Source organism: Thamnophis elegans, chromosome Z (genome assembly GCF_009769535.1).
Source record: "Thamnophis elegans isolate rThaEle1 chromosome Z, rThaEle1.pri, whole genome shotgun sequence".
Lineage (NCBI taxonomy): Eukaryota > Metazoa > Chordata > Lepidosauria > Squamata > Colubridae > Thamnophis > Thamnophis elegans.
The window spans coordinates 127,260,643-127,285,914 of NC_045558.1; the positions used below are offsets into that span (position 1 = coordinate 127,260,643).

A 25,272-nucleotide genomic window follows, 5' to 3' on the forward strand; every position below is an offset into this window, starting at 1 on the left:
AAGAAAAGCAGTTTTTCCGAGCATCATCTATGACAGTGAAATACCACAGGTGAAGGCTTTTACTGTAAAGCCCTTTTTTCTGTTCTGTGAAGACTGTTAATAAGAATCACTTCTGGAAAATCTGGCAGTTATGCTTTTGGTAACTGAGACTTTCCCTTCACCAATCTATGTTTATGTTTTTGAAGTAATTATTTAATTATAGCTATGTTTGGCTTCCAGCTTTGTTTTGCAGATAACACCTTTTTGAGATGTTGCTAGAAAGAAGTAATTGTAGTAAGGAAATAATTCCTTTGATCTTTTTTTGTTCATTGAGTATGTATACATGTGAATAACTTTAATCCTCAATTTATATTATTTTACAAGATATATATTAACATAAAACCTCAGGTGCATTTCAAGAAAGGGTAAGTAGATGAAACATTGTATGATACAGCTGAATCCTTCTTTAGCAATCATTCCCATCCTACAGTCTGTGGATAACTGGTGGTTTGTAAGAGTATTGTAGGTGGCCCCTACAGTACTGAAATCTCATGAAATCCTAAGTGAATTTTATCCATTAATATAAAAATCACCTAGGATTTCATAAGATTTCAGCACTCCTGCTCAAATAATGATATTTCAGGTGTAATATCAAAACCTTATAAGAGTACATGGTCTCACAAGTTTTTAATCCTGTTATTCGGGAGTCCTTCGGGATTGGGCGGCCTATAAATTTATTAAACATCAAACATATTTTAAAATTAAAATTTGAGGTCCTTCAGATGCCCTGGTATATAAGGGTGATATCTGCAGTGTAATAATGTTCCTGAAGGATTCTGAAACTGGGCAGAAATGCTCAGATAGTCAATTCAGCAAGTAGTCTGACTGCTTTTAATGGTGATGACCTTGAATTGCCTCTGGAAGTATACTGGAAAGCAAAGTCTCTTGTACAGCAGTGGTATTGCACAAGGGAACTTTAGAGTACCCCAAACCAGGCACCACTACATTCTGAAACATTTTAAGTTCTGAGTGTTCTTCTAGGAAAGCTCCATCTAGAGCACAATGCAGTTATCCAATTAGGAGGTGACAAAAGTATGAATGACAAACACTGTATAGTCCAGAAATGAGCAGAACTGGTGCATGGGACAAATCTGTGCAAAACCTTTAGACCTGGAGCTGTTGAGAATGACCTCCAGATGGCATATTAACTCTGGTGAAATGCTACTCCAATAGCAGTAAGAGACGTAAAAGCAGATCTGGAAGGTTCAGAGGTCTAGAACCACTTGGATTTGCCGAGGTTGAGATGGATCCTATACTCCCACAACCAAGCCCCCACAGCTTCCAGTCACTGGATAAGAACCTTGAACAAATTGTACAGTTGAGTAATATTTTGGTATTGATTGTGCTGGTAAATAGCTTCAATCAGTGATTTCATTTAGATGTTAAATATGAGTGGGGAGAGAGTTGAGCCTTGAGGAACTGCACATAAGAGAGGTTTAGTATTACACCTCTCCCCCTTCCCATCAACAGGATTGAAGGAAACAGGAGAATTACCACAAAAGAGTGGTCTCCATTCTAACCTATGGACTTAATCCAGAAAGGTAACATGATCAGTGCTATGAAAAACTGATGAGAGATCTAGAAGAAGAAAGACAGATACACCACCATCACTACATGTGCTCTCGAGATCTTCTGCAAAAAAGTATTTGTTACCGCTTGGACACAGCTACATGTTCCTCCTGGCTGGCCTTGACCAACTAGGAGCAACATGGATCTAAAATGTAGAAGAGTTTACAGCTCCAAAGACCCTATCTACTTCCTCAGGCTTAACCAGGCTAAATTTATTTCAGTTAGAAAGACTGTATATCAATCACTTACATAAAACCTGCTTAGTGGTAAGAGCCGTGATGGCGCAGTGGTTAGAATGCAGTACTGCTGGCTACTTCTGCTCAAGCTAGCAGTTCGGCAGTTCGATTATCACTGGCTCAGGGTTGACTCAGCCTTCCATCCTTCTGAGGTCGGTAAAATGAGGACACAGATTGTTGTTTGGGGCAATATGCTGACTGTAAAACTGCTTAGAGAGGGCTGTAAAACTTTGTGAAGTGGTATATAAGTCTTAATTATTGCTAGTTCATGTCCAACTCAAGTAGATTGCAGTGACTTTGTCCAACAGATGTGTAGAATGAGCGGGCAACAAGAGCCTTAAACTGGATCTCGGACCAGTGTACACTCTTCATAATTGGAGATCCCATACAGCTTCTTGTTTTCAGAGGAGCTTGGGGAAATGAAAACACTCTTGTGAATACATCTGGAGAAAGACTAAATAGCAAATCCAACTGAGCATGAGTAAGAGGACTTATGTCGACTCATTTGGTGACAGAACAAATGATAAAGTGGGCTTTTATTGTGTCTGGAAATAACCAACCAGCAGCTTTCTTTTGGGTGACCATATCCTTCCTTGATAAGGAGGGGTTGCTGAAGCTTTTTCAGGCTCACTGCAATGGCTATTCTAGGCAGCAACATAAGGCCTTGGCTAGAGCATGCCTCAGAGTTTCAGGAATATTTCCCTGAAACCCTACTGGGTCCATCAATTGCCTGGCCTGAAGCAATCCAATTGGCCTTTCCTCCCTGCAGCCGGCAGCAGTCTCAGATAACTGCAGTGATTTGTGTAGCTGCCTGGAGTCAAGTTTGACACGAAGGAGTTACTGCAGTGCACCATTTTCCCCTTTTCCTTTTGCAACAGTCATGTCATCAGTTGCACACGCATCATCACTTTGTTATGACCTATAAATAGTCTTGCCTACTTCAAGGAATCAAGGTTGCGTGTATGTGCATCCAAAAACTGGCGTTTTCTGTTGCGTTTGTCCCCTTAGATTTTTTTTTGCAATGCCTGTGGGATGTTTTTCTCCAAATACTGTATCACATTTAGGTAAGAGACAATTCTGAGGCATGTTTAATTGTGAAAGTTGGCAGGCTGCCTTTCCCTTGTTGTTGGTATGCTGAGTTCTTGCCCAGTTTTGCTGAGCACTGATGTGTACATGTTATCCTGCAGCTAATGTCTATCCTTCAGGAAGCAGGATAATTTTGTATATTTATTTAATTATATTTTATACCTTTTTCTTCACAAGAACAATTTTTGGAGTACACAAATAAAAACAGTAACCAGAATAATGTTTTGTTTGTAGCTCCTACTCCTCAATAGCACTTTTCTTCCAAGTGCTATGTTTATATCACACTATTCTCTCATTTATACTTACTATTTTTTTCATAGTCCACACAGATGTTACATGCAGACTTTTATGTAAGCCATTGCGCCTATTTTGCTATTGGCCTTTCCTTTTTTTCTTCTTGTTACTGCTCTAGTAGTTACCTATAGACAGAGTATTTCTTTTTACATAACCTTTATTAAAGAGATTTTTACAAGATAAAAACAATACAGATTATAGAAAAGTAAGAAAATAGTGAAAAGGTGAAGAAAGAAAACAGGAAAAAGAAAGAAAAGAGCAAAAGAAAAAAAGTAAGAAAGTGGCTTCTGACCCTCTTTAACAGTTGTAAAATGCATTCATGTTTTACCTCATTAGAACAGTGCTTTTCAAAATTGGCAATGGCTGGGAAATTCTGGGAGTTGAAGTCCACACACCTGAGATTTGCAAAATTTGGTAAAAACACTTAGATCTACAGAGCCACCTGTGGTTTTTGCCACACTTGTTTGGTTGTTTGCTTTATGAAGAAGCTATATCTGCCATACATAAGCGAGCTTGTCTTTTCTTATAGCAACTCTACATATGGATAAACATGAAAGAAGATAAATTATGCAACCAGCTAACCAGTGTTTCAGTTGTTCTGAGGCCCTTGCTGCTTCCCTTATTTTATTATGAGATGTTTGCTTTAAAACTGCTTGTATTTCAATACTTCTACACATACAGTTCCTATTAAACAAAAAACAATAGGATCATATTTTTGTGGCTGGAGAGAAAAGGAAAAGTAACTGATTAGTGATAGCAACTTCAATGTGGTATACAAGGCACCAGCCTAGAAATCAAGGAACTGACTTCTAGTCTTCTTTTAGTCATGAATGCTAGCTGGATGACTTTGGTCCCTTCATCCTTTTTCTGCTCAATCCACTTCACAGAGGTGTTAATGGGAAAATTAGGAGGTAGGAGCATTATATATAGTAACTTGAGTTGCAGTGAATAAAGATGAGATATAAACATTAAAAATGGCATTATTATATATGAATTTTAAACACTCTCCCATTGTCTTAATATGCTTATTTATTGTGTTTTCATAGTTATTTTAAGAAGTTTTTTTATTGTTTTATTATACACTACTCAGAGTTATATTCATAAAATAGGTAGCTATAGAAATGTGATAGATAAATAAGATAAAAACCTCCCACCCACCTTGAGCTTGAGCTCAACTTCTGGTGATTGTTCCCATTTAATTTTTTGGACAGCATTACTTCTGTTTTTTTTTTTTTTTTTTAATCAGCCTAGTCAATGATCCTGATGATTTCCTGGATCCAAATGCTAACCAAGTCTGAATCTGCTTAGTTTCCAAGATCAGTTAAGTGCTACCACCTTTTAGGGTATCTAAATGTAGATAAACGTACCTTGGTAGACAGCTGCTACCACCTTCTAAGGTATTTAAATATACTTAATAATACCTTGGTAGACAGTTTGGGAAACAAGGGAGAAAAAGTATGAAGAAGATGGCTGTTTGGTACCCTTTTCGAAGCCGTGATCATAGGAGGTGTCCATATTTTCTTCTGTGTAGCAAAGTAACATGCTACGTTTGTGTGCACAACATACGCTTTCTCCTTATGTGCACCTGTATCCTCTCTTATGGTGTAAGTATTTCTATATTGTTAAGAGTTTGATCAAGGTGACTGCACATCTATATGTTGCTTCTTTGTGGGCATATACGTGGGAGGATGTAATAGGCCAGTGATGGTGAATCTATGGCACGCGTGCTGGAGGTGGCATGCAGAGCCATCTCTCCAGGCACACCAACTGTCGCCCATTACTCTTCCAGGTTCTGGCGTGCACATGTCTGCCAGCCCTCTGCTTTTCACTCATGCATGCGTGCCAGAAACCGGAAGACCAAATGACCAGTGCAGATGCCGGAAACTGGAAGGTCACCTTCTCGGTCCATGCATGCGCACCAGGGAACTGCTCTTCTGGTTCCCAGCACTCCTGCGCATGCATGCCAAGGAACTGCTCTTTTGGTTTCCGGTGCTACCCCTGCGTGCTCCTGTTTTGACACTTGGTGCCGAAAAGGTTCGCCAACATTGTAATAGACATATGAGTTCTCTATGTGTGTGTATATCTGCTTTCAACTAATGTTGCTTCTGTTTGTTTTTGTGTGTATATGTGCACTGGGGAAAAAGGAGTGGCCAGAAAATGCTCTGCTTTGAGTCATATGACTGGGCAGAAGGAAGGAAGGGAGCATTTGCCAAGAAACTGAGGTGTTGCCAAAATGCCTTTCCCATAAGCCTTTTTTGTTATTTATTTGATTTCTATAGCCACCCATCTCAACAAACAAACAAATGTTATGTTGTTTTTGTTCTGTTTTTTGGTATTATTAGTCACCCAGACTCTGAGTGAGATTTAGAACAGTGGATATATATATTCAATGAATAAATACAATAAATAGAAGCACATTGGGAGCATTGTTTTTTCTGGGGTGTGTTTTTCTGTAGACTTCCCCCCTATAAACCCCCGCCCCCACGTCTAATCCTGTCCATTGTTCGATTCAATTTTTCTTTTACTGATTTCTCCCATCATAGCAAATTTGATCGTATTCGCTTAACTTAACAGTAACTTACTGATGAAGAGTCTGGAACTATTTTACACAAGTTTTTCCAGCATTCTTTTGGGCTGAAAGGTATAGCAAATATAAACATCAAATTACAAGGATTTTTTTTTCTTCTAGAATCAGATCTTTGCTGTTGTCAGTTTATCTGTACAGTATTTATAATGCTAAATGTAGAACGGAATAGGAGAGAAACTTGCCTACCAAGATTGTTGCAGCATAACCAAGTGTTTTTTGTGCTATAGTGCTGTCAGTTTAAACAAATGTGGCAATCAAGGAAAATGTTTACAAATCAGAGAAATGATAAGCTCAACTGGAAGACTTAAATCAAAGGCGCAAGTTAGGCCATTTTGGTGCTTTTGAAATGCATCATTTTAGTTTTAGTTGGCCTTTTCTGTGATTGCAATATGTAGATAAATTTATATTTAGACTTCTTGGAGTTAAGAAGCATAGAGTTTAGCTCTAAGTTGTAAATTCTTATTTAGTATACAATATACTAATCTCAATTTCCTTTTCTTCCAGTCCAGGGCATTAACTTAGACCTGCGCTCATAGAGCTGGCAGAGAACATTGGAAAAAAACCTGGAACAGCCAGGACTTTAAAAAGACAGGTCATACACACACATACACACACACTCATATTTTTCTAGAAGTCTGATTGAACCATGGCCTTCCAAGCAAGCTCTCAGGTTACCGTATTTTTCAGAGTATAAGATACACCTTTTTCCCTCAAAAAAGAGGCTGAAAATCGGCATGCATCAATACAGCATTTTTGCCTCCTGAAACCCTGCCCCCCATCACCAAAATGGCTGTTCATAGTCTTTAGGAGGCTTTCAGAATGCTCCTGGGGGCTGGTGAAGGCAGAAATGAGTGAAAAATTAGCCACTTTTTTCTTAATTTTGCCCCGTCTCCAGGAGCACTCTATAAGCCTCATAAAGGCTATGCATGCCCTTTTTTTGACAAAAAACGGTGTGTCTCTGGTGCATCTTATACTCTGAAAAATATGGTAATTAAGGGCCGTTTTCTGCTTTTTCATGATGGTTTTTCCCCTTTCTGTTCAGATGAGATTTTTAATCATATTTTTGTTATTCAAGAACGGGAGATGTGATCTCTTTCATAATAATGAAGTGTTCTGCTCCGGGTCACATGACTGGTTAGCAGGCACAATAACGAAAGCCTTTATATTTGGCGGCACCCTAAATTACCCGCTGCTTTGCATGTAACAGGTCCTAATGTGATATGATACAATAACAGGACTTTCAGGTTATATAATAAACTCTAGGTGCTGAATAAAATTCTGAAGCTCTTTGTTCACAATTCTGGAATCAGAATAAACCAACCAGATAGATAGATATTCTCTCTAATATAAATACAAATACCAACCATAACCCGAAGGATTGATTTACTTTGATGATATATTTGTCAATATTATTAATGACTCCATTTCCATTCTTTCTTATACTCTTTTAAGAGAATAGCCTGGTTGTATTGACACAAAGCTCATCTTAAGCCAGAATTTTGCTCTAATAGTGGCCAGACAGATGTCTCTGCTGTGCTCCCAGACAAGAGATGGAGGTGTATTTCTTTCCAGCTGTTCTTTCCCTGCAATTGGTATTTGGAGGCATGCTTTTTAAAAAAAAAAAAAAAAACCATTATTTTATTGCTGTTAAAATAATGACAGAGAAAAAAACCCCCAAAGAATGTCTTTTTTAAAAGTGAAAAATACGACAAAATAAAAAGGTACACAATTTTAGCTGCAGTTACCCCAACCCCTCATCTTTCTCTCTCTCACACACATACTTATTATTTACGCTGTATAAGTGGTATTTTGAGGTCCACTGATATTCTTGCTAAAGAATTTCAACCTTAAACACTCAAAGAGCCACAAAGGTCCTAACCGAAAGCCCCCCTTTCAATTCTGAAGCCAACTAGAAGTCCAGTTCCCCCATGATAGTTTCCTCCTAGTTCAGCATCCTTTTTCCTCTGCTGACAGGAGGTCTGGTTTCCCCACCATAGAGTCTCCTCCTAACATGATGTCCTTCTACCTGTCCTAACCAAAAGCCCTAACCCTAACCCTATCAATTGTGGAGCTGACTGGCAATAGGGAGCTCCAGCAGATGGATGAAAGAACCACATGCAGCTCCAGAGCTATGGGTTGCTGACCCCTGGTTTAGGCACTAGAAGAACCTCTAATTCTTTATTCCATTCATTCCTTAATTTTTTAAAAATGATCCCAGTGTATTACTTTTATAAATAACTCAAGGTGCTAAATATAATATTCCTTCTCCTATTTTTCACACAATAACAACCTTATGAAGTGAATTTGGCTGAGAGAAAGTGACTGGCTCAAAGTGACCCAACCTGTTATTGGTAACAAATATAGAAACTAATATTAGCTTTTAATTTCAAATTTTAATTTTTTATTCAGAATTATGTCATAGTCCAAAGAATGTATTTAAGATATAGAGGCTTTTTAAAAATAAAATCAATTTACCACATTTAGATGGTACACAAACACAACTTACCTTTGCTGTACTATTTGATGTAGAGATTGAAGAGATAATTTTCAAAACAGCAAGTGGACTAGATGGGTTTCCTGTCAAGGGGTATAAAACATTTATAGATTGTTTTTTGCCAAAACCTTGTCAGGTAAATGAAGAGATATTTGATAAGGGAATTTTATCACTGGCATTTAACCTGTCTGATTTGATCAAGAGCAGATAAAGATCATACTCAGTGTCCTAATTATGGTCTATCTCATTGATTAATGTTGATACCAAGATTTTAACAGCAGACTTAGCAAACAGAGTACAGCAAATGATATTGTTCGTTATTAAGAATGATCAAGCTGAGTTTATAAATATTAGGCAAGTAGCAAACAATGTTAAGTTGGTCATGTATCTAATACACTTGAATAAAAAGATACTAATTTGTAATTTTATTGATGAAAATGCGTTTGACAAGGTACATAAACAATATGTGATAGCTGTCCTAAATATATTTGGATTTCTTTTGGAATTCATAAAATTAATTAAGATATGTGTTACTTGAATTTAAAATAAAAATTAATGGCATATTTTGTCCTATATTTCCACTTTAAAGGAACTAGATGTTCTTGCTTTTTAATATCCTCAGGGAACCCTTGGCTTGTGCTTTTAGACAGCAGAGAGAGATTTAAGGTGTAGTATATAAGTCATTATAACACTATTTTTTTTATTTGCAGGTAACTTTTTTTGGTTTATACTATCACTGTTGATGGGGGGAAATAGATTTATTAAATAGCTTTAATAATGTAGCAGGATACTCTGTTAACGGGCCCAAATCAGAATTGATATTGATAGATGAGTGTAATTAATTAAACCTTACTCTTTGGAGAAACATGAATTATCTCAAAAGGAATATTATTCCCAGACTGATTACTGTATTTTTCGGAGTATAAGGCGCACCGGAGTATAAGACGCACCAAGGTTTTGAAGAGGCAAATTTTTTTTAAAAAAAAGGTTTTGCGCTCTGCAAACCTCCCAAAAACCAGTTACATTGTAATCTCAGATTAAGTTGATGTGCTTTTTAAATTGGTTATGCCCTTGTCTGCAATCTTGTCATGTTGATGATATAAATGGCATGTGTAAGATTGTAGAAAATACAACTGGAACATTGGAGCTTTCTGTTTTAATCTGCCCCCCCCCCCGTGTCTCCCGTCTCCCCCTCCCATACACATGTTGTTTTCACCCATTGAAGTTTAAGTAAATGAGTGTACTAAGTGTAAATAGAGAAGACATGGAGTCTTTTCTCAAAGGGATTTGAGATCTATGATAGAACTAGTTATGGAGTGAAGATAATTGTAAAATGGGGTTTAACTATGGGTTTAACAGACTATTGAGAATAGTTGAATTAACCTAACAGTGTGGACACAGCCACCATTTTTCTCAGTTCTATATACTATCTTTATCTGTAATGTGTAATATCTAGTGAGATATATTTTGAGTTCCAACTCCCAGTTCTCTTTTTTTCCCCAGCAACTCCCAGTTAGGTTGAGCCTTCTTCTTTTCTGAACATGACAATACAGACATGCACTCTCCTACTAGCCTTCTTTTTGCAACCCAAAGTAGGATTCAATCTTGGCTGGAAAATGCTTATGCCTAAGTTTCAAGTTTATGCATTTAAAAAAAAAATCTTCCCAGAGAAAACTGAAAAATAGGGATTCATTTCTCCAGGAACAGCTTCCACTATGCAGCCATATACACTCATATGTATGTGGATACATATTCTGCACCAATATACAATCATATTCTGGCTTTAGGGAAGGGCAGTTTGTCAAGATTGAATTGTCTTCTGATGGGAGTTGCTTTGCTTTTGCAGAATACACTACTCGTCCTACAGGCACTGCTAGTAGGACTACATTTTGTTGACTCTTGCTCTTTGCATTACAATTGTAATTAGTTCTTTGTAATTTCAAGTTTATGATTCTTTTTTCCCTTTGAGATGGACAAACTGTACAGCTTCTCCCAAATATAACTTCTCAAGCACTCTTTGTGTAAGGCCAAACAATTATTAACTAGCATTTGTACCTGTTAGCAGGGCTGCGTTTAATTCTTGGCAGAAAGCAAAAGACTCCATACGGCTGCTGTGATGTAAAGAATGTGCAGACTAGTGCAGCATAGCAGTATGCACTGAGAGTAATCTTCTTAGTAGCAGGGTTGTAAATAACTCTTCGTGGCATGCATACACTTGAACACACACATATCCCCAAAGAGGTGTGTCTCCCTCACATTACATGCCCACACCCTTTCCCTCCCATTCCCTGGGGCTGCCTGTCACCTGACCCACTGACACTTTCAGTTCTTTGTGTCCTGGTCTGGAAGAAAGTTTTGCTTTGAACATGCCTCAGTTCACGGTAACCAAAGTGGAAGATGATGAAGAGGGAAAACCAGAGGGGGATGGACAGGCAAGAAGCAGTCCAGGGCGGATCTGGGATCCTAGTGAAACTGCCAGGGAAGGTAAGCAAGTTAAATTGGATAGTTTCTTCCCATTTATCACGGTTTGCTCTCCTCCCCCAACGTTTCACTTGAGGTAATGTTTAACCCGTTTTGTTAGCCTCATTTGCCAGTAAGAGCCATGTGCTCAGCTACCCACCTTCTAACAGGGAGAAAGCTCTCTTGTCTCTTTTGCTTTCCCCTCACCATCATTTCTTCCCAGTGGCACCTTCTGATAGGGTTTGGTTTCTTTAGTCTTCATCTCTCTCCTCTGGCTTTGTTTAATCCATTAATCGTCTTCTCACTAACATTCCTGAAGTGTGACCTTCAGCCAGGTGGAAACTAGCTGTCTAAGGCAAATTACTGAAGTCAGAACCAAACTATAATCTGTGATTAGAGCTTAATTAGGACAGGGGCCAAATGTCCTGCTTCTTGTTCTTGGGAGGAAATTATAGCCACACGTACATCCAGGATTTCCGTTCGGTTTCAGCTCTTAGATAGCAAGTGAGCCTAGAACTAATGGGAAAAAGTATGGACAATTCTGCTATGGCTCCATCCTAGTGGTGATTAAATCAGATAATACCTATACCATATCTTTTTTTCCCCTTCTGGATGGGTTGATAGGTATTTTATTCTCCTTATACTCTCTTCTGGGTTGCATTGTTTACCATTATGTTCTTAACTGGATTTTTTTTTTAGCAACGTTGAACAGTTATTTGCTCATTTTCAGTGTCTTTCTTATGGGATATACATCTTTTCCAAACATACTCTGTTCCATTTATATTTCCCATCACATTCCAGCCATGCTAAGCCAATCTGCTTATTCTTATTATCTTTTTTCCTTTGGATTCCCTCAACATGAGGTTTACTTTCTAAAGTTTTCCCATTAATTCTGCAAGTCTGGGACTATCTTGATCTGCTCTTAATTACAGTACATATTGTATATTTGGATGAAGTTGCTTTGGCTTTTCCATTCTCTTTGCTTATTTGTATCTACAAGAGTCTGTTTCATGTGATTTGGCTTGCATTGTTTATTGTCACATTGCTATATTGTTACTCAGCATGACCTTGAATTTGCCAAATTATTTTTCCCCCTGTTAGGTCATTATCTTCTATGCCATTTTAAAACTTCCTTGGTACTGGCACTAGCCAAAATTCTCTTACATTCTGCCTGGGATAGCAGTGAAAAGAAACTGACCATTTAAGTGAAAAAAATGACTAAAAATGACAATTTATTTATTACAGTTGTGGCCTTTGGTCCATGACATTATTAGTATCGTTCTGATCACTGCTTTGTTTCATTCTTCCCAATAGTTAGCAATAGATCTCATTATTATTCCCATTTTGCAGATAGGAAACAGCAGCTAGAAAACGTAGCCTTGCACAATAACGTTCAATAAAATTTTCCCTAAGGTCCTGTAGAATTCTGAGCTCTGTTAAAGCAGGATTCCTAATTAGAGGTATGGAAGATGTGAGTCTCAAGAGAATAATCTGATAGGGTAAAACCATTCAAGATCACTCAGCTTTACTTCCACTTTATTCTAATGTGACCTACAGAAAGCATATATTGCTTAGAGAAAGCATGTATGTTCTTGGTTTTCCTTCGTATTTGGAAAGAACACAATCTAATGGCCCAAAACAAATTAATTTGCAAGCTGATTTTTTTATGAAAGGGTAGATAAGAAGAAATAACTTGGGGTACATTTTGTAGCATTCACCAGAAAGAATAGAAGTTGAATTTACCTCATGTTGTTTCATCTATCTGAACAATTAATTACATGGAGGAAATGCACATATCAGAAAGGTGAACATAAACCTTAAAACCAAACAGAAGGGTTTGTTCTGTTGCACAATATTCTAAGGTGCAGCTGTTAAATCTAAGAAAAGCTTAATATGTCCCATCACCTCGTCAGCCACCCAAAATAGTATTTTATGTGTTCAGTTTGGCCTCCTGTGTCCATCCCGCTTTCCCTCAGAAGATTCCTACACAGCCTGAAAGTTCTTTCTTAGCTATATATCTGGTTATAAAAGGCTGGATGCTGACTGGTAAAATAGTTGCTCTCTTTGCGGTATGTCTATTCCTTATGCCTTCATTCTTCCAAGGTAACAAAGAAAAACACTTTTTAACAACAAATAAGTGTTAAGAAAATAAGTAGTGGGTTTCTATGCCCGCAGATGTCAAAATTATTGCCTTAACTGCCTTCGCACCACTGAGTCTAAGATACTGTGTTCAGAAGAGAAACCTGGTAAGATTAAATTCCTTAGGCTGAGTAATCCGGTAATGCCCTAAGTATAATCCTAAATAAAACATTTGTATGATTTCTAGAAATGCAACCTTCTGTATAGTTTTCATTTTCCTACTGGTGATGAGGAAACATACATACCCACACACCATGCCCCAGAAACATATTCTAAATGAAGATTTAATGTGAAACCAGGAACTTTCCTTGTTGGAAGTGCCCAAATACGATATAATCTCTATTTATCCTCCTCAACACTTCGAATTGCTTTGCCAAAGCAATGAGCAGAAATAATTAGGTGCAGACTCATCAGCCATCTAATGTTTTTAATGCTGGGACCAAACTATGCTAATTGGTCAAGGAAGATTGCCAGCACTAGAGTGTTTGACAGACATGAAGATGCTTTGTGTATGAATATAGAACACAGAATAATAGAGTTGGAAGGATCCTTGGAAGTCTTCTAATCCAACCCCCTGCTGAGCAGGAGACCCTATACCATTTTAGATAAATGATTGTCCACTCTCTCTTTGAAAACCTCTAGTGATAGAGCACCCGCAATTTCTGAAGGCAAGCTGTTAATTGGTTAATTGCTCTCACCATTAGGAAATTTCTCCTTAGTTTTAGGTTGCTTCTCTCCTTGGTTAGTTTCCATTGTTTCTCATCTTGCCTTCTGGTGCTTTGGAAAATAGTTTGACCCACTCTTCTTTGTGGCAGTCCCTTCAACTATTGGAAAACTGTGATCATGTCTCCCCTAGTCCTTCTTTTCATACTCAATTCCATTCTTCGTATGTTTTAGTTTTGTTCTTGTTGCTCTTCTCTGGACTCTTTCCAGATCTCCACATCTTTTTTTTTTACTGTGGTGACCCAAACAGGATGCAGTATTCCAAGTGTGGTCTTACTATGGCTTTGCAAAGCAGTATTTAAACTTCATGTGATATTAATTCTATCCATTAATGCAGCCTAGGATTGCATTGGCTTTTTGGCTGCTGCCACACAGATTTGGCTCATATTAAGTGAATACCCAAGAGTCCAAGATGGATATGGATTATTTTGGTTTGATACTTCATCAACAAGTCCCTCTTTTTTCACATGATCTGTTGACAATTTTGGCTTTCCCCGCAAGCTCTCTTAGGAGCCTTGAGATTTTGTATGCATTGGTTGATATTGGCTTGCTGGAAGTATGGTCTTCAATCTGCACAGTCTGAGCATTGTTCTTGTTGCTGCCTATTTATTTCATCAACTTTCTTTATCAAATTTCTTTGCTGCCCAATATAAGCAGTTACTCTTGAATGTGTCTTCACTTAAAAAAAAATAGCCCAAATTCTTTTCTCTTCCTCTATCATTAAAAAAAACCTGGGTGCAATAAACCTTATTTTAACAGAAAGTTTTGGGAAAGTGTTTCTTAAGTTTGTAAGTCTGTTTTCATAATTTTCATCAATAGACTGGCATAAATGGTGTCTTTTTACCACTAAATTTAAGCAACAAACACTTGATTTAATATACATTAGGCCCTTAATTGGTGATGAATTCTGCATTAGCATTTGTTCTATCAAAGGTCAATTAAACTAATATTTTACTGAAATTATTTTGGTTACTGTCATTTTATTTTTATTGTCTGACACCCTTTATGTATGCCAGGCTCACAGGACATAATTTAATATTCAATAAAATGAAAATGTGATAAAAAGAGTAAACAGTTTTGACTCTCAAAAGAACAAAACCAGCATGTGTAAAGTCAAAACCTCAGCAACAGTAAGGTAACTTTAAAAGAAGATGATTGAAATAGAGATTCACCATATTCCTAAAAGCTACTGATGGCAGACTTCCTTTAGATAAATTTCCAAGATTTGCTTTTCTTAAAGCACTTCAGATTTGTTTAATTGTTTTGTGTTGCTGTTTGCAAAACACTTTAAGCATATGAACAGAACAGAACAGACTGTTGTATAAACAATGTCTTAAATTCATTTGCCAGTTTATCCTGACTGCCTGATCTTCATATAGTGTATAATGTAGAAATCTTTCATCTGATAGGTTTTCTATACCATTCCTAATCACTTTCCTTTTATTATTTTTAAACTTGTTATTTTTTTAAATAGCCTTGTTAAAATCATCCAGTTTTGATTTTAGGAGATTTGCACATAATTGGCTCTGTTGTTTTAATGGTGGGCATTTAGAATAAGACCTTAATTATATCTGAATGCATTTAAGGCAAAGCAAATCTTATATTATCCCAGGGCCTGGCAAGCCAGTAGAAAACGTAATAGGAATAGCATGCTATAAACATTTTTTCAAAGAAAAATTAAAAACAAAAAACAGGAAGTTGATCTTGAATCATACTCATATCAGCTGCATTTGATTAAATGAGAGGTCAAGAAGAGAGGTCATCTTTGGTCTCATGGGCAACATTGACAAAATTCAAGGACAAAATGTTTATTAGGCAATATAATTTGTACGTTGTTTATTTCTATTTGAACACATATTGCTAAACCATTAGAATAATAAGATCTCAAAGAATGCAACGGTTTCCCACAATGGCCTTCCAAACATTGCTGAACTTCAACATCCTTTTACAAAAAGCCATCCTGAATATGGCTAATGAAAAATGCATTTTCAGTTACATCTGGATAACTGAAAGTTGGCCATCTGTCTCGTGCTGTGTGACTTCCTGATGGAGCATAAGAAAGGAATATGCATATTCCTAAATGCATAAGAATGGAATATGTGACTGGTAATACAACATTTACATTCAGGCATTGTAACTCGGAATAAGCCAGAGAGAGTTATAGAAAGGAAGGAATCATACCTCATTCTTCCCTTAGTCTGTTTTTTTCTCTTCACTCTGGGGTGCCCCATGCCCTATCTATTGTCCCTCTGGCCCCTTGGATGACAATGTGAAACAAATTGTGTGTGGGTGATAAAGGAGAACAGTAGTTCTCTACAGTGGCTTCTAGTCTTGATCCTTTGTTCAGCGATTTGCAGCTGTCGGTTTAAAATCAGAGTAGGATTCCCTGATGGGTTACTTCATGCTTTTCGTGAGGTTGATTAATGGTTGTTGAGGGAAAGGGAAAAGTATCCTGGGAAGTTTGGGGACAAAACAGTTCATTTTATTCTCCCACTCTCTTTTATTTTGCTATTCATTTTTCCTCCCCATATTCTGCTTGATTTTTCAGATGTGAGTCAAACTTCCATCACAGGGGAACAATGTCAGCTCTTAGGTACAGTATCGCAGAGGCCTTTTGTGTGTGTTTGGGTGTGGGTGTGTGTTTATGGTAAATGTATGTTATCCTGTTATTAACCGATCAGCTGATGTGGGGTTGAGGGCACACATCTCTGTTGGCTGCAGCTTTATGGGTGGGCAGAGGGAAGTTGAGTGTCTGTGTGTTGGTGTGCGTGTGTGTGTATAAGAGTGTGTATATTTGTGTCTAAGACAAAGAGATCTAATAATAATGTGTAGTGCAGTCGTCATCAATAGAACTCATAAATTTTCCAGTAATAGGGTACTTGCTCTTTATTAGATGTGTTTATAAAATGTGTTTTCTTGGTTGATTATATTGTTCAAAGGAGCAGTGTAACTTTTCAGTAGCTTGGATTATATTCTCATGAAAGGACAATGGTCATGCTGATAGAAGTAGTATATTTTAACTAAAGAAAACAAGGTGATAAATACCTTTTCTAGATTATGTCCTGCTTTAGCATGGGTAAAAATACAGACATGCCTCTTCCTGGTTTATTTTTACTTTTGTAGCATTTGGATTCAGCCTGACTTTGTTTCAAAACAAAATAACTCTAACTCATTCATTTTTACTTAATCAATTTATAAAACCATATCAAGCATACAGTTCATTATTAAAAACAACACAGGATCAAATACAGTGTTGACAATGCCATTCCTTCTGCAGAAAAAGTTAGAACTTGAACCAGTGGAAAATTACAGGTAGTCCTCAACTTATAACAAGTTTGTTTAGTAACTGTTCAAAGCACTGAAAAAAGCGAGTTATGACCGTTTTTCACAGTTATGACCATTGCAGCATCCTCATGGTCACTTGATCAAAATTCAGACGCTTAGCAGCTACTTCATACTTATGTCCAGGGGATCATGGTGATTCCCTTTGGCGACCTTCTGATAAGCAAGCTTCCGTTGGGAAGCCAGATTCACTTTACAACAGTGTTACTAATTTAACAACTGCAATCGTTCACTCAAAAACTGTGTCAAGAAAGGTCATAAAATGGGGCAAAACTCCCTTAACAAATGTCTCACTTAGCAACATAAATTTTGGGGTCAATTGTAGTTGTATGTCGAGGACTACCTGTATTTTACCATTCTCTAGATTATCATAGGTAATGACTTCAAACTCTAGATTTTTTATAAAAAAAACCCCATCAGGATGGGTATCAGAGATTTTGGGATTGTTGAAACAGGATCAACATGCTTTTGAAAGATCAATGGAGTCCTGTATCTTCAGTCTGAGAAAACTGACTGGGTAAACAGTAGCAGATGATTATCTCTGTCAAAGGGTGTGTTCATAGGATTCCATAGAATAGATAAAGAGTCAGCAAAACCATATCAGCAAAATAGCCTGGGACTGTTTGTTCCAGTATGCTGGGGATGTTAACTTAGGATAACAATTCAATGAAAGCTCGTCCCTACTTCATTTAGTAGATGTTACATACTCTGAAAGCAGAATTCAGAACACAGAATTCTGTATTATCTCCCTTCATTCCCCTAAAAAGGGGTGACTCATCCACTTTCCCTTTCCCATATATAGCTGGCCAGTTAACAGGCTATTTATTATTCCCTTGTGAGCAGAATAGAGAAATGACAGCATTTTAACTTTAATACGGATAGTCCTTGACTTATAGCAGTTCACTTAATGACCATTCAAAGTTACAATGACACAGAACATTATGACTTACAACCATTTTTCCAAATTACGACTGTAATTTTCTCCATGGTCATAGAGGAGAGGAGAAGAGAATAGAAGAGAATAGAATAATAACTCACTTTGAATGTTCACTAACCAGCATACATTAATATGAAATCTCATTGCATATAGCTCTCAAAGGGTCAGCACCTCCAATATACACTACATAAACATGACACATAAATACAAAATTATGCATATACCCACATATATGACACAGAGAAACAACACAGTCATGTGATCAAAATTCAGACACTTGGCAACTGACTCATTTATGACGGTTGCTGTGTCCTAGGGTCATGTGATCACTTTTTGCGTCCTTAACAAGCAAAGTCAATGGAGAAACTTGATTTATTTAACAGTGATTCACTTAACAACTGTGAAAAGCACTTAGTAACAGAAATTTTGAGCTCGATTGTAGTTGTAAGTTGAGGACTGCCTGTATGCCTTTTGTTCCAAAGGCTGAACAAAACAGGGTAGGATGTCAAATTCAGCGCAGGCAGATGCCCTAATTCTGTATGTAAAATCTATTGAGGAAGCCCTAGCAATAAATTGAAAACCAGTATATTTTCTATAATTTGTAATTTGCTTCTGTTTGGACGCAATCAGCATCTTCTTGCTAATCTGCGTGTTCTGAGCAGGGGTGGGTTTCAACCAGTTCACGGCGGTCCCTGCAAACCGGTTGGTCGCCGAACCCGGAAGTAAGTAACTTCCGGGAACGGCGAAGGGCGCGCCCGCCCGCAGTCCTTACCCGGTTTTGACGAGTTCTGCGCTTCCACGCATGGGCAGGACGCATACAGCGCCTGCGCGATCGTCCAGGAGCAGCTGGAGCGTCGCGCAGACACTAGTACGCATGCGTGCACCGCGCGCGTGCACGAGGACACCGCCGGCCCCATTCCAACTGAACCGGTTGAAACGGGGCGAGAAACCCACCCCTGGTTCTGAGGCAAGAGACACGGAATAAGAAATTTTTCTCTCAAATGATGTTTGCATAACATGTGATAATGTATACATGGAGTCCAGAAACCGATATAAGGTAAAGTTTGGGGAATGGGTAGAAAGTTTCAACCTTCTATTGGATGAGTGGATCAGGAGAATGAAAAACAATTATTATTGGCAATCTTCCTTTACCAATTAGCATAGTTTGGTCCCCAACATTAAAAACACTGGATAACTGTTGAGTCTGCATCTAATTATTTCTGCTCATTGCTTTGGCAAAGCAATTCAAAGAAGAGGCTGGGACTCTTAGAATTTCATTTTTAAGAAGATACCAGTCTGATTCTTTTGAAACATATTACACCGATAAGTCAGTTTAGAGTGCCTTGCTTGAAATGCTTTATTTCCAAAGATAGTCTGTTTCTCTTGCCTTCATCATCATGGATGAAAATTTATAAAAATGTGAGAAGTATGTAAAATTGTAAAAAGGGTGATAAATAGATTTTAAAGAAACTATGTTTTTATGATTCGTTTTTTAAGAATCTCTTCCTCTCTCAAACTTGATCTTAGATTTTCACCTGAGAGAATGTTCATAATTAAGGCTTTGTACAGGAGAATTTGCCAAACACTGTATCCTTGAAAATTATATATGAACTGCTTTCAAGTAGCTACCACCTTCATAAATGAACCAGCTATATCTATGAAGCCAATTGTCAGTTTATTGTGGATGAATTTAAAATTAAAGAACGATGTCGCAGAACCTTGCAGATAAGATTTTAGAACTTGATTGCCTGTTTTTCAGTCCATTCCTCCAGAAGCTCCAGAAAAAAAGACCTGGTTGATGTTAAGCAGTCCTCTAAGACAAAAAAACAAGCATGCACTGAACAGAAAAATTGGCTAGATAGATTCTTGGCATTTTCCTGCACATTGCTTGGAGAGTCCAAGCATGGGTTAAATTCTGCCTGACTGCCCTGGACTGAATTGAAAGATCTTTAGCCATGCCTCCTCTAACTTAACTTGGAATTTTCAACCAAATTCTTCTTCATCCTGCAAAGAAATAACATCTGCCTTTCAGTTCTTGTATTTGAGTCTATTGCTGCTATTTGCTGCCGGCGCTTGTCCTGGAGAGGGCCCTGCCACTTGCGATATACTTGAGCGTTTGGAGTGGCAGTCAGTGGTGCGAGGACTCAGCCGTTCATGCCATCGCTTTGCAGATTTGAATTTTGGCGCCGTTTTTCCAGCAGTTATGAGCCCAGGTGGCGCAGTGGTTAAATGCAGCACTGCAGGCTACTTCAGCTGACTGCAGTTCTGCAGTTCGGCTGTTCAAATCTCACCGGCTCAGGGTTGACTCAGCCTTCCATCCTTCCCAGGTGGGTAAAATGAGGACCCGGATTGTTGGGGGCAATATGCTGACTCTGTAAACCGCTTAGAGAGGGTTGAAAGCCCTATGAAGCGGTATATAAGTCTAACTGCTATAACTGCTATAGTCATTGCGGCAGCCATTTTGGTGAAGGGAAAAACTTCCGACGGCCAATTTATTTGCAGTTTTCCCTTCCATTAGTGAGTCAGCATTGGAGAGTGGTGGCAGTGCGACTCGTTCTGTCCGGCAATCTGGTGGTCAGTCTCTCTCCCCCCCCCCCACTGATTGTTAATTGATCATTAACAGCGAGGTGTTGTGCTTGCCTTAGGCCTCCCTCCAGTTGTTAACCCTGCAGGCGCTGGGAGGTTGGATCTCGCCCCAGAGGTTTCCTTGTGGCAGCACTGGCTTAATTACTCATTTCAGCCATCCATCTTCATGACTCTGAATCAGCAGCTGCAGCTACCCTCACATCCCCAACTGTGTTCCAGGTGGTAAGTGGTGCCGAGAGTACCCTTACTCACAGCATAATGGCAGACAACACTAATCAAGAGGCAATGCAGCCAGGGTCCTCTAGCAGCAGGAGCCTTACCAGACAGGCTAGCAAAGCAGCCTAATGAGGCCCAGCAGACAGAGCCAGGCTGGGGAAAAGAAAGGAACAAAGCCCCAAGACCAAGTTGTCCCCAGGCGCCAAAAAGGCACCAGAGAAACAACCTGAACAAGCTCAGCAAAAACCAGTGACTAGTTCTCCAATTCCTGCAGTGGAATCACCAGAGGCCCCAGCTCCTACTAATCAGGACTCACCACAATCGGATAGTGAGGACGAGGGCCAAGAATTTTCATCAGATGACTACTCTCAGTCAGTTAACTCCCCTAAACCATCCATGGGAGATAATGCGGATTTGTTTCATGCTCATTAGAAGCAGACGATTCTCCTCCTGTTTTATCACTGGCTCCACAACATCCTCTGCCCTGCCAGGCCACTAAGCGTAGGCAGCCTGTAGAAAACCAAGGGCCGGCCCTCTCCCCAGAAATGCAGGAAGTCATAGCCAAGGCTATATCCCAGGGCATTGCAGAGGGCCTCAAACAATATGCCAAGCAACCTCGCAGGTTCAGGTCTTCTTCCTCTAGGGCTGTTCCTTCAGAGAGCTCCCCAGGGATCTGCCGCTCCCCATTCGTCACTGGACAGTGAGGATTCGGCTGTAGATGAGGAGGTCCTTCCAGAGCAGGAGTTTTCCAGGGATGAGGGAGCCGTCATGGATAAGCCAGCCTTTACTGGGTTGTTTAAACATGCTTCGTTCAAAACAATCTTGAGCAAAGCTAAACAGCCACTCGTGTGGGAGTAACTGCCATTGATCTGGACGCAGTAGACCCATCAGACCCTAGTGAAGGTCTTTTTGAGGAACCAGTTGTTCCCCAGGAGATTGTGACAGTTCCTAAGTTATTTTTGAACATAGTGCAGCGACAGTGGGTTCAACCGGGCACTCTAGCCACGCCTGGTAGCAGTGATAAAAAGCTTTATACGCTGGATGGCTCCCTGGAGGATTTATTAAAATTGCCTCAGGTGGATCCTCCGGTACAAGCCCTTACATCCTCCTCAGTCTTGCCTCCTGACCTCCTCTCCTGAAGGCAGAGGACAAGAGATCAGAAAGGGCATGTCACAAGACACATCAGGCAGCTGACTCGGCAATTAAGAAGGCCACCTCGACGTCTTTCATGTCCAGGGCATCTCTCCTCTGGCTCAGACAGATATCTGCCAAGCTTCCGACAAATAACACCAAACTGAGGCAGGAGTTCAATAAGGTCTTAGTGGCAGCAGAATACACTGTGGATGCCACCCTCAACTCTGCTAAGTTTGCCTCCAGGCCCCTAGCCTTAAATGTCACCACCAGGTGGCTCTTGTGGCTTCGCCACTGGAACGCTGACATGAGGTCCAAGTAGAAGTTGGCCTCTGCCCCCTTTAAAGGAAGGAAGCTTTTCAGGGAGGCCTTGGACCCTGTCCTAGTCAAAAACAAGGACAAAAAGAAAGTTATGCCATCCATCATCAAGAAAACAGAGCGCAAAGGCTCTGGTTATTTTAGAAAGCAGTCCTTTCGTTCCTCAGAACTGTCCATTAGCACCGGTCAATACCACTGCCCATACAGTCATGGACCAGACTGGTCACAAGACTGTCAACCCTTTTGAGACAGGGCCAGGCAGCAATCCTTCTCTAAGCGGCCCTTTTGTGGCGGATCAGGCTGTAGGCCTTTCCGTCGCTATAAGTGACAGCCAGCTGACGGCTCCCATCGGAGGGCGCCTGCGCTTATTTCAGGACCGATGGGAGCAGACCACGTCAGACCAGTGGGTACTTCAAACAATCCGTCTGGGTCTGAGTCTATAATTTATTTCCCCCCTTCCCCACCATTTCATTCGCTGCCCCACTCCCTTCTCCCCAGCCAAACGGTCCCTAATGGAGCAAGAGATCCAGCACCTTCGGGAGATCAGGGCAATAGAACCAGTACCAGCAGGTCAAGAGAGGTCAGGTTTTTACTCGATCCTGTTCCTTGCCCCAAAGAACTCCGGAGAGTGGAGGTGGATATTAGACTTCAAAAGACTAAATTATCATCTAGCATACGAACACTTCAAAATGCAATCTCTCCAGTCGAACTTGAGCTGCATCAGGCCTGGGGATCTACTAACATCAATAGAACTCCAAGAAACATAACTTCACATCCCTGTCCGCAAGGTCTACCCCAGGTTCCTGAGATTCTACTATGCAGGAATGCATTATCAATACCGAGCACTACCATTCGGCCTCTCATCGGACCCCAGGACATTTACAAAAATTCTGGCAGCCCTGGTAGCGTCCCTGAGGTCACATCCAGTGAGACGTCAAGCATACCTGGATGACATCATCATACAATCACCATCCCACGAGCAAGTGGTCCGAGACCTCCAGGTGACCATGAGAGCCCTGCAACACCACAGGTTCTCCGTCAACATGGACAAAAGCCATCTCAATTCCACCACCAGGTTGCTGCATCTCGTTGCCATAATGGACACTAAGTTGCCAAGTCTTTCTGTCGCATAGGCACTTGGGTTGCAGAGCCGCTATGTGGGCCTCACCATCCCAATTTGTTAGAGCCTACAAATTGGACAAGTTTGCGTCAGCGGAAGCAGTGTTTGGGAGATGGGTCTTTCAGGGTATCCATGCCTCTGAAGAGACCACCGAATCACGTTCTTCCCGCCCTAGTGACATTTAGCTTGGGTATGTCCCATGCTTGGACTCTCCAAGAAGTGTACAAGAAAATGACCATTGGCTTACCTGAAGGGTCCTTTTCTGCACGCTGCGAGGAGAATCCAACCCCGCCCTAGGGTCTCCCAGCTTCCATTTGTATCTTATTTGAACTTACTTGATGTGGATTTGTGATTTTTGTTTCCAAATTTGACATGCAATCTATTTGACTTGAACTAATGATAGACTCAATGGAGCCACCTTCGAACAGTGTTACAGGTCCACGCCTTCATCAAAAAAATCTGAGGGGCCGGAAGAGGAGGCGTGACTAAAGATCTTTCAATTCAGTCCAAGGCAGTCAGGCAGAATTTAACCCATGCTTGGACTCTCCTCGCAGCATATAGAAAAGGACCCTTCAAGTAAGCCAATGGTCATTATATAACTGAGAACATGCACCCTCACAGTCTGTGATAGGTTAGCTCCTCTTGATGTTTTAATTGTAAGCCGTACTGCAAAAACCTCCAACAGTCTTGTGAGGTGAAAGGACTTGTCATTGCCACCATACCTATTAACAAATTTTTTTTAAAAATCCTCTGTTTTCCTTTATTTCAAAGAAGACGAGCATTCCTGCTCTTTCAGGAAGAGCTGTAACAAAATGTGCCAGGATGTGCTATAAGCTACATTTCCTCTTAGAATGAAATTGTTAATTTCGGAAAAGAATACAAATTATTTATAATGGGGATTAATATTTGAGGATTAACATCAAAAGGGGAATGGCGAAAGAAAGAAGGAAATATTAAAGGTTGGGGGGGGGGGGAATGACACTGGCATAGGTCTATACTACCGGCCACCCAACCAAGCAGAGGAAGTAAATGAACTTTTTGCTAGTCAGCTAACTAAGGTATGTAGGAAGCACACCACAATAGTAATGAGGGATTTTAACTACCCTGACATCAACTGGGAAACAAACTCTGCACCAAGTGAAAGATCCAACAGGTTCCTAACGAACCTAGCAGACAACTTTGTTTCCCAAAAAGTAGAGAAGGGAACAAGGGTATCAGCCATATTGGACTTAATTCTCACTAACAGAGAGGAAATGATAGAAGGTGTTGAAGCCACAGGAACCCTGTGGGCAAGTGACCATGCAATATTGGAATTCAACATTATGCAAACATAATTATTAGAACAAAGTCAAACTAGAGTCTTGGGCTTTAAGAGAGCTAATTTCAATAAACTTAAAGAGAGCTTGGGAAGAATTCCATGGATGAGAATCCTCAAGGGGAAAACAACTCAAGAAGCTTGGGAAATTTTGAAAAATGAGATTACAAAAGCCCAGTCTAGCACAATACTAATGAAGAAGAAAAATAACAGCTCCCAAAAGAAAGCAACATGGCTGCATAAAGAACTCTCTGACAAATTGAAAGACAAAAAAGATAAGTATAAGAAATGGAAAGGGGGAGGGGGACATAACTAAGGCAGAATAACAGCAAATAGCCCAAGCCTGTAAAGATGAAGTGAGGAAAGCTAAGGCTCACAATGAAGAAAGGCTTGCCACAAAAATAAAAAATAACAAAAAAGCTTCTTCCAACATGTTAAAAACAAGAAAAAAGTTAAGGAAACAATTGGTCCATTGCTGGGAAAAAGTGGCAAGAAGGTGACAAGCAACAGGGAGAAAGCAGAACTATTTAACTCATTTTTTGCACCTGTCTTTACACAAAGGGCTAAAACAGTCTAACCTATCAAAAACAGCACCACAAAAATCAGATTAGGAACACAAGTTGAAATAGGGAAGAAAATGGTAAGTGAGCACCTGTCTACCCTAAATGAGTTCAAATCAC

The 25,272-nt window shown here is 39.6% G+C and overlaps 1 protein-coding gene across 6 annotated transcripts in view; it reads left to right on the forward strand.

The window, feature by feature from the left end:
• Nucleotides 1-25,272, forward strand: part of SLC12A6 (solute carrier family 12 member 6) — a 54,209-nt gene that overhangs the window by 2,049 nt on the left and 26,888 nt on the right. For 2 of the 6 annotated variants that reach the window (XM_032234912.1, XM_032234914.1), the window contains exon 2: nucleotides 16,176-16,220. The exons of 2 other annotated variants lie outside the window; for them this stretch is intronic. In XM_032234912.1, the coding sequence (XP_032090803.1) occupies nucleotides 16,176-16,220 (45 nt within the window). Of the gene's footprint in view, nucleotides 1-10,605; nucleotides 10,790-16,175; nucleotides 16,221-25,272 lie in introns of those variants that run through there. 2 more of the 6 variants (XM_032234917.1, XM_032234918.1) reach the window with 2 other exon arrangements.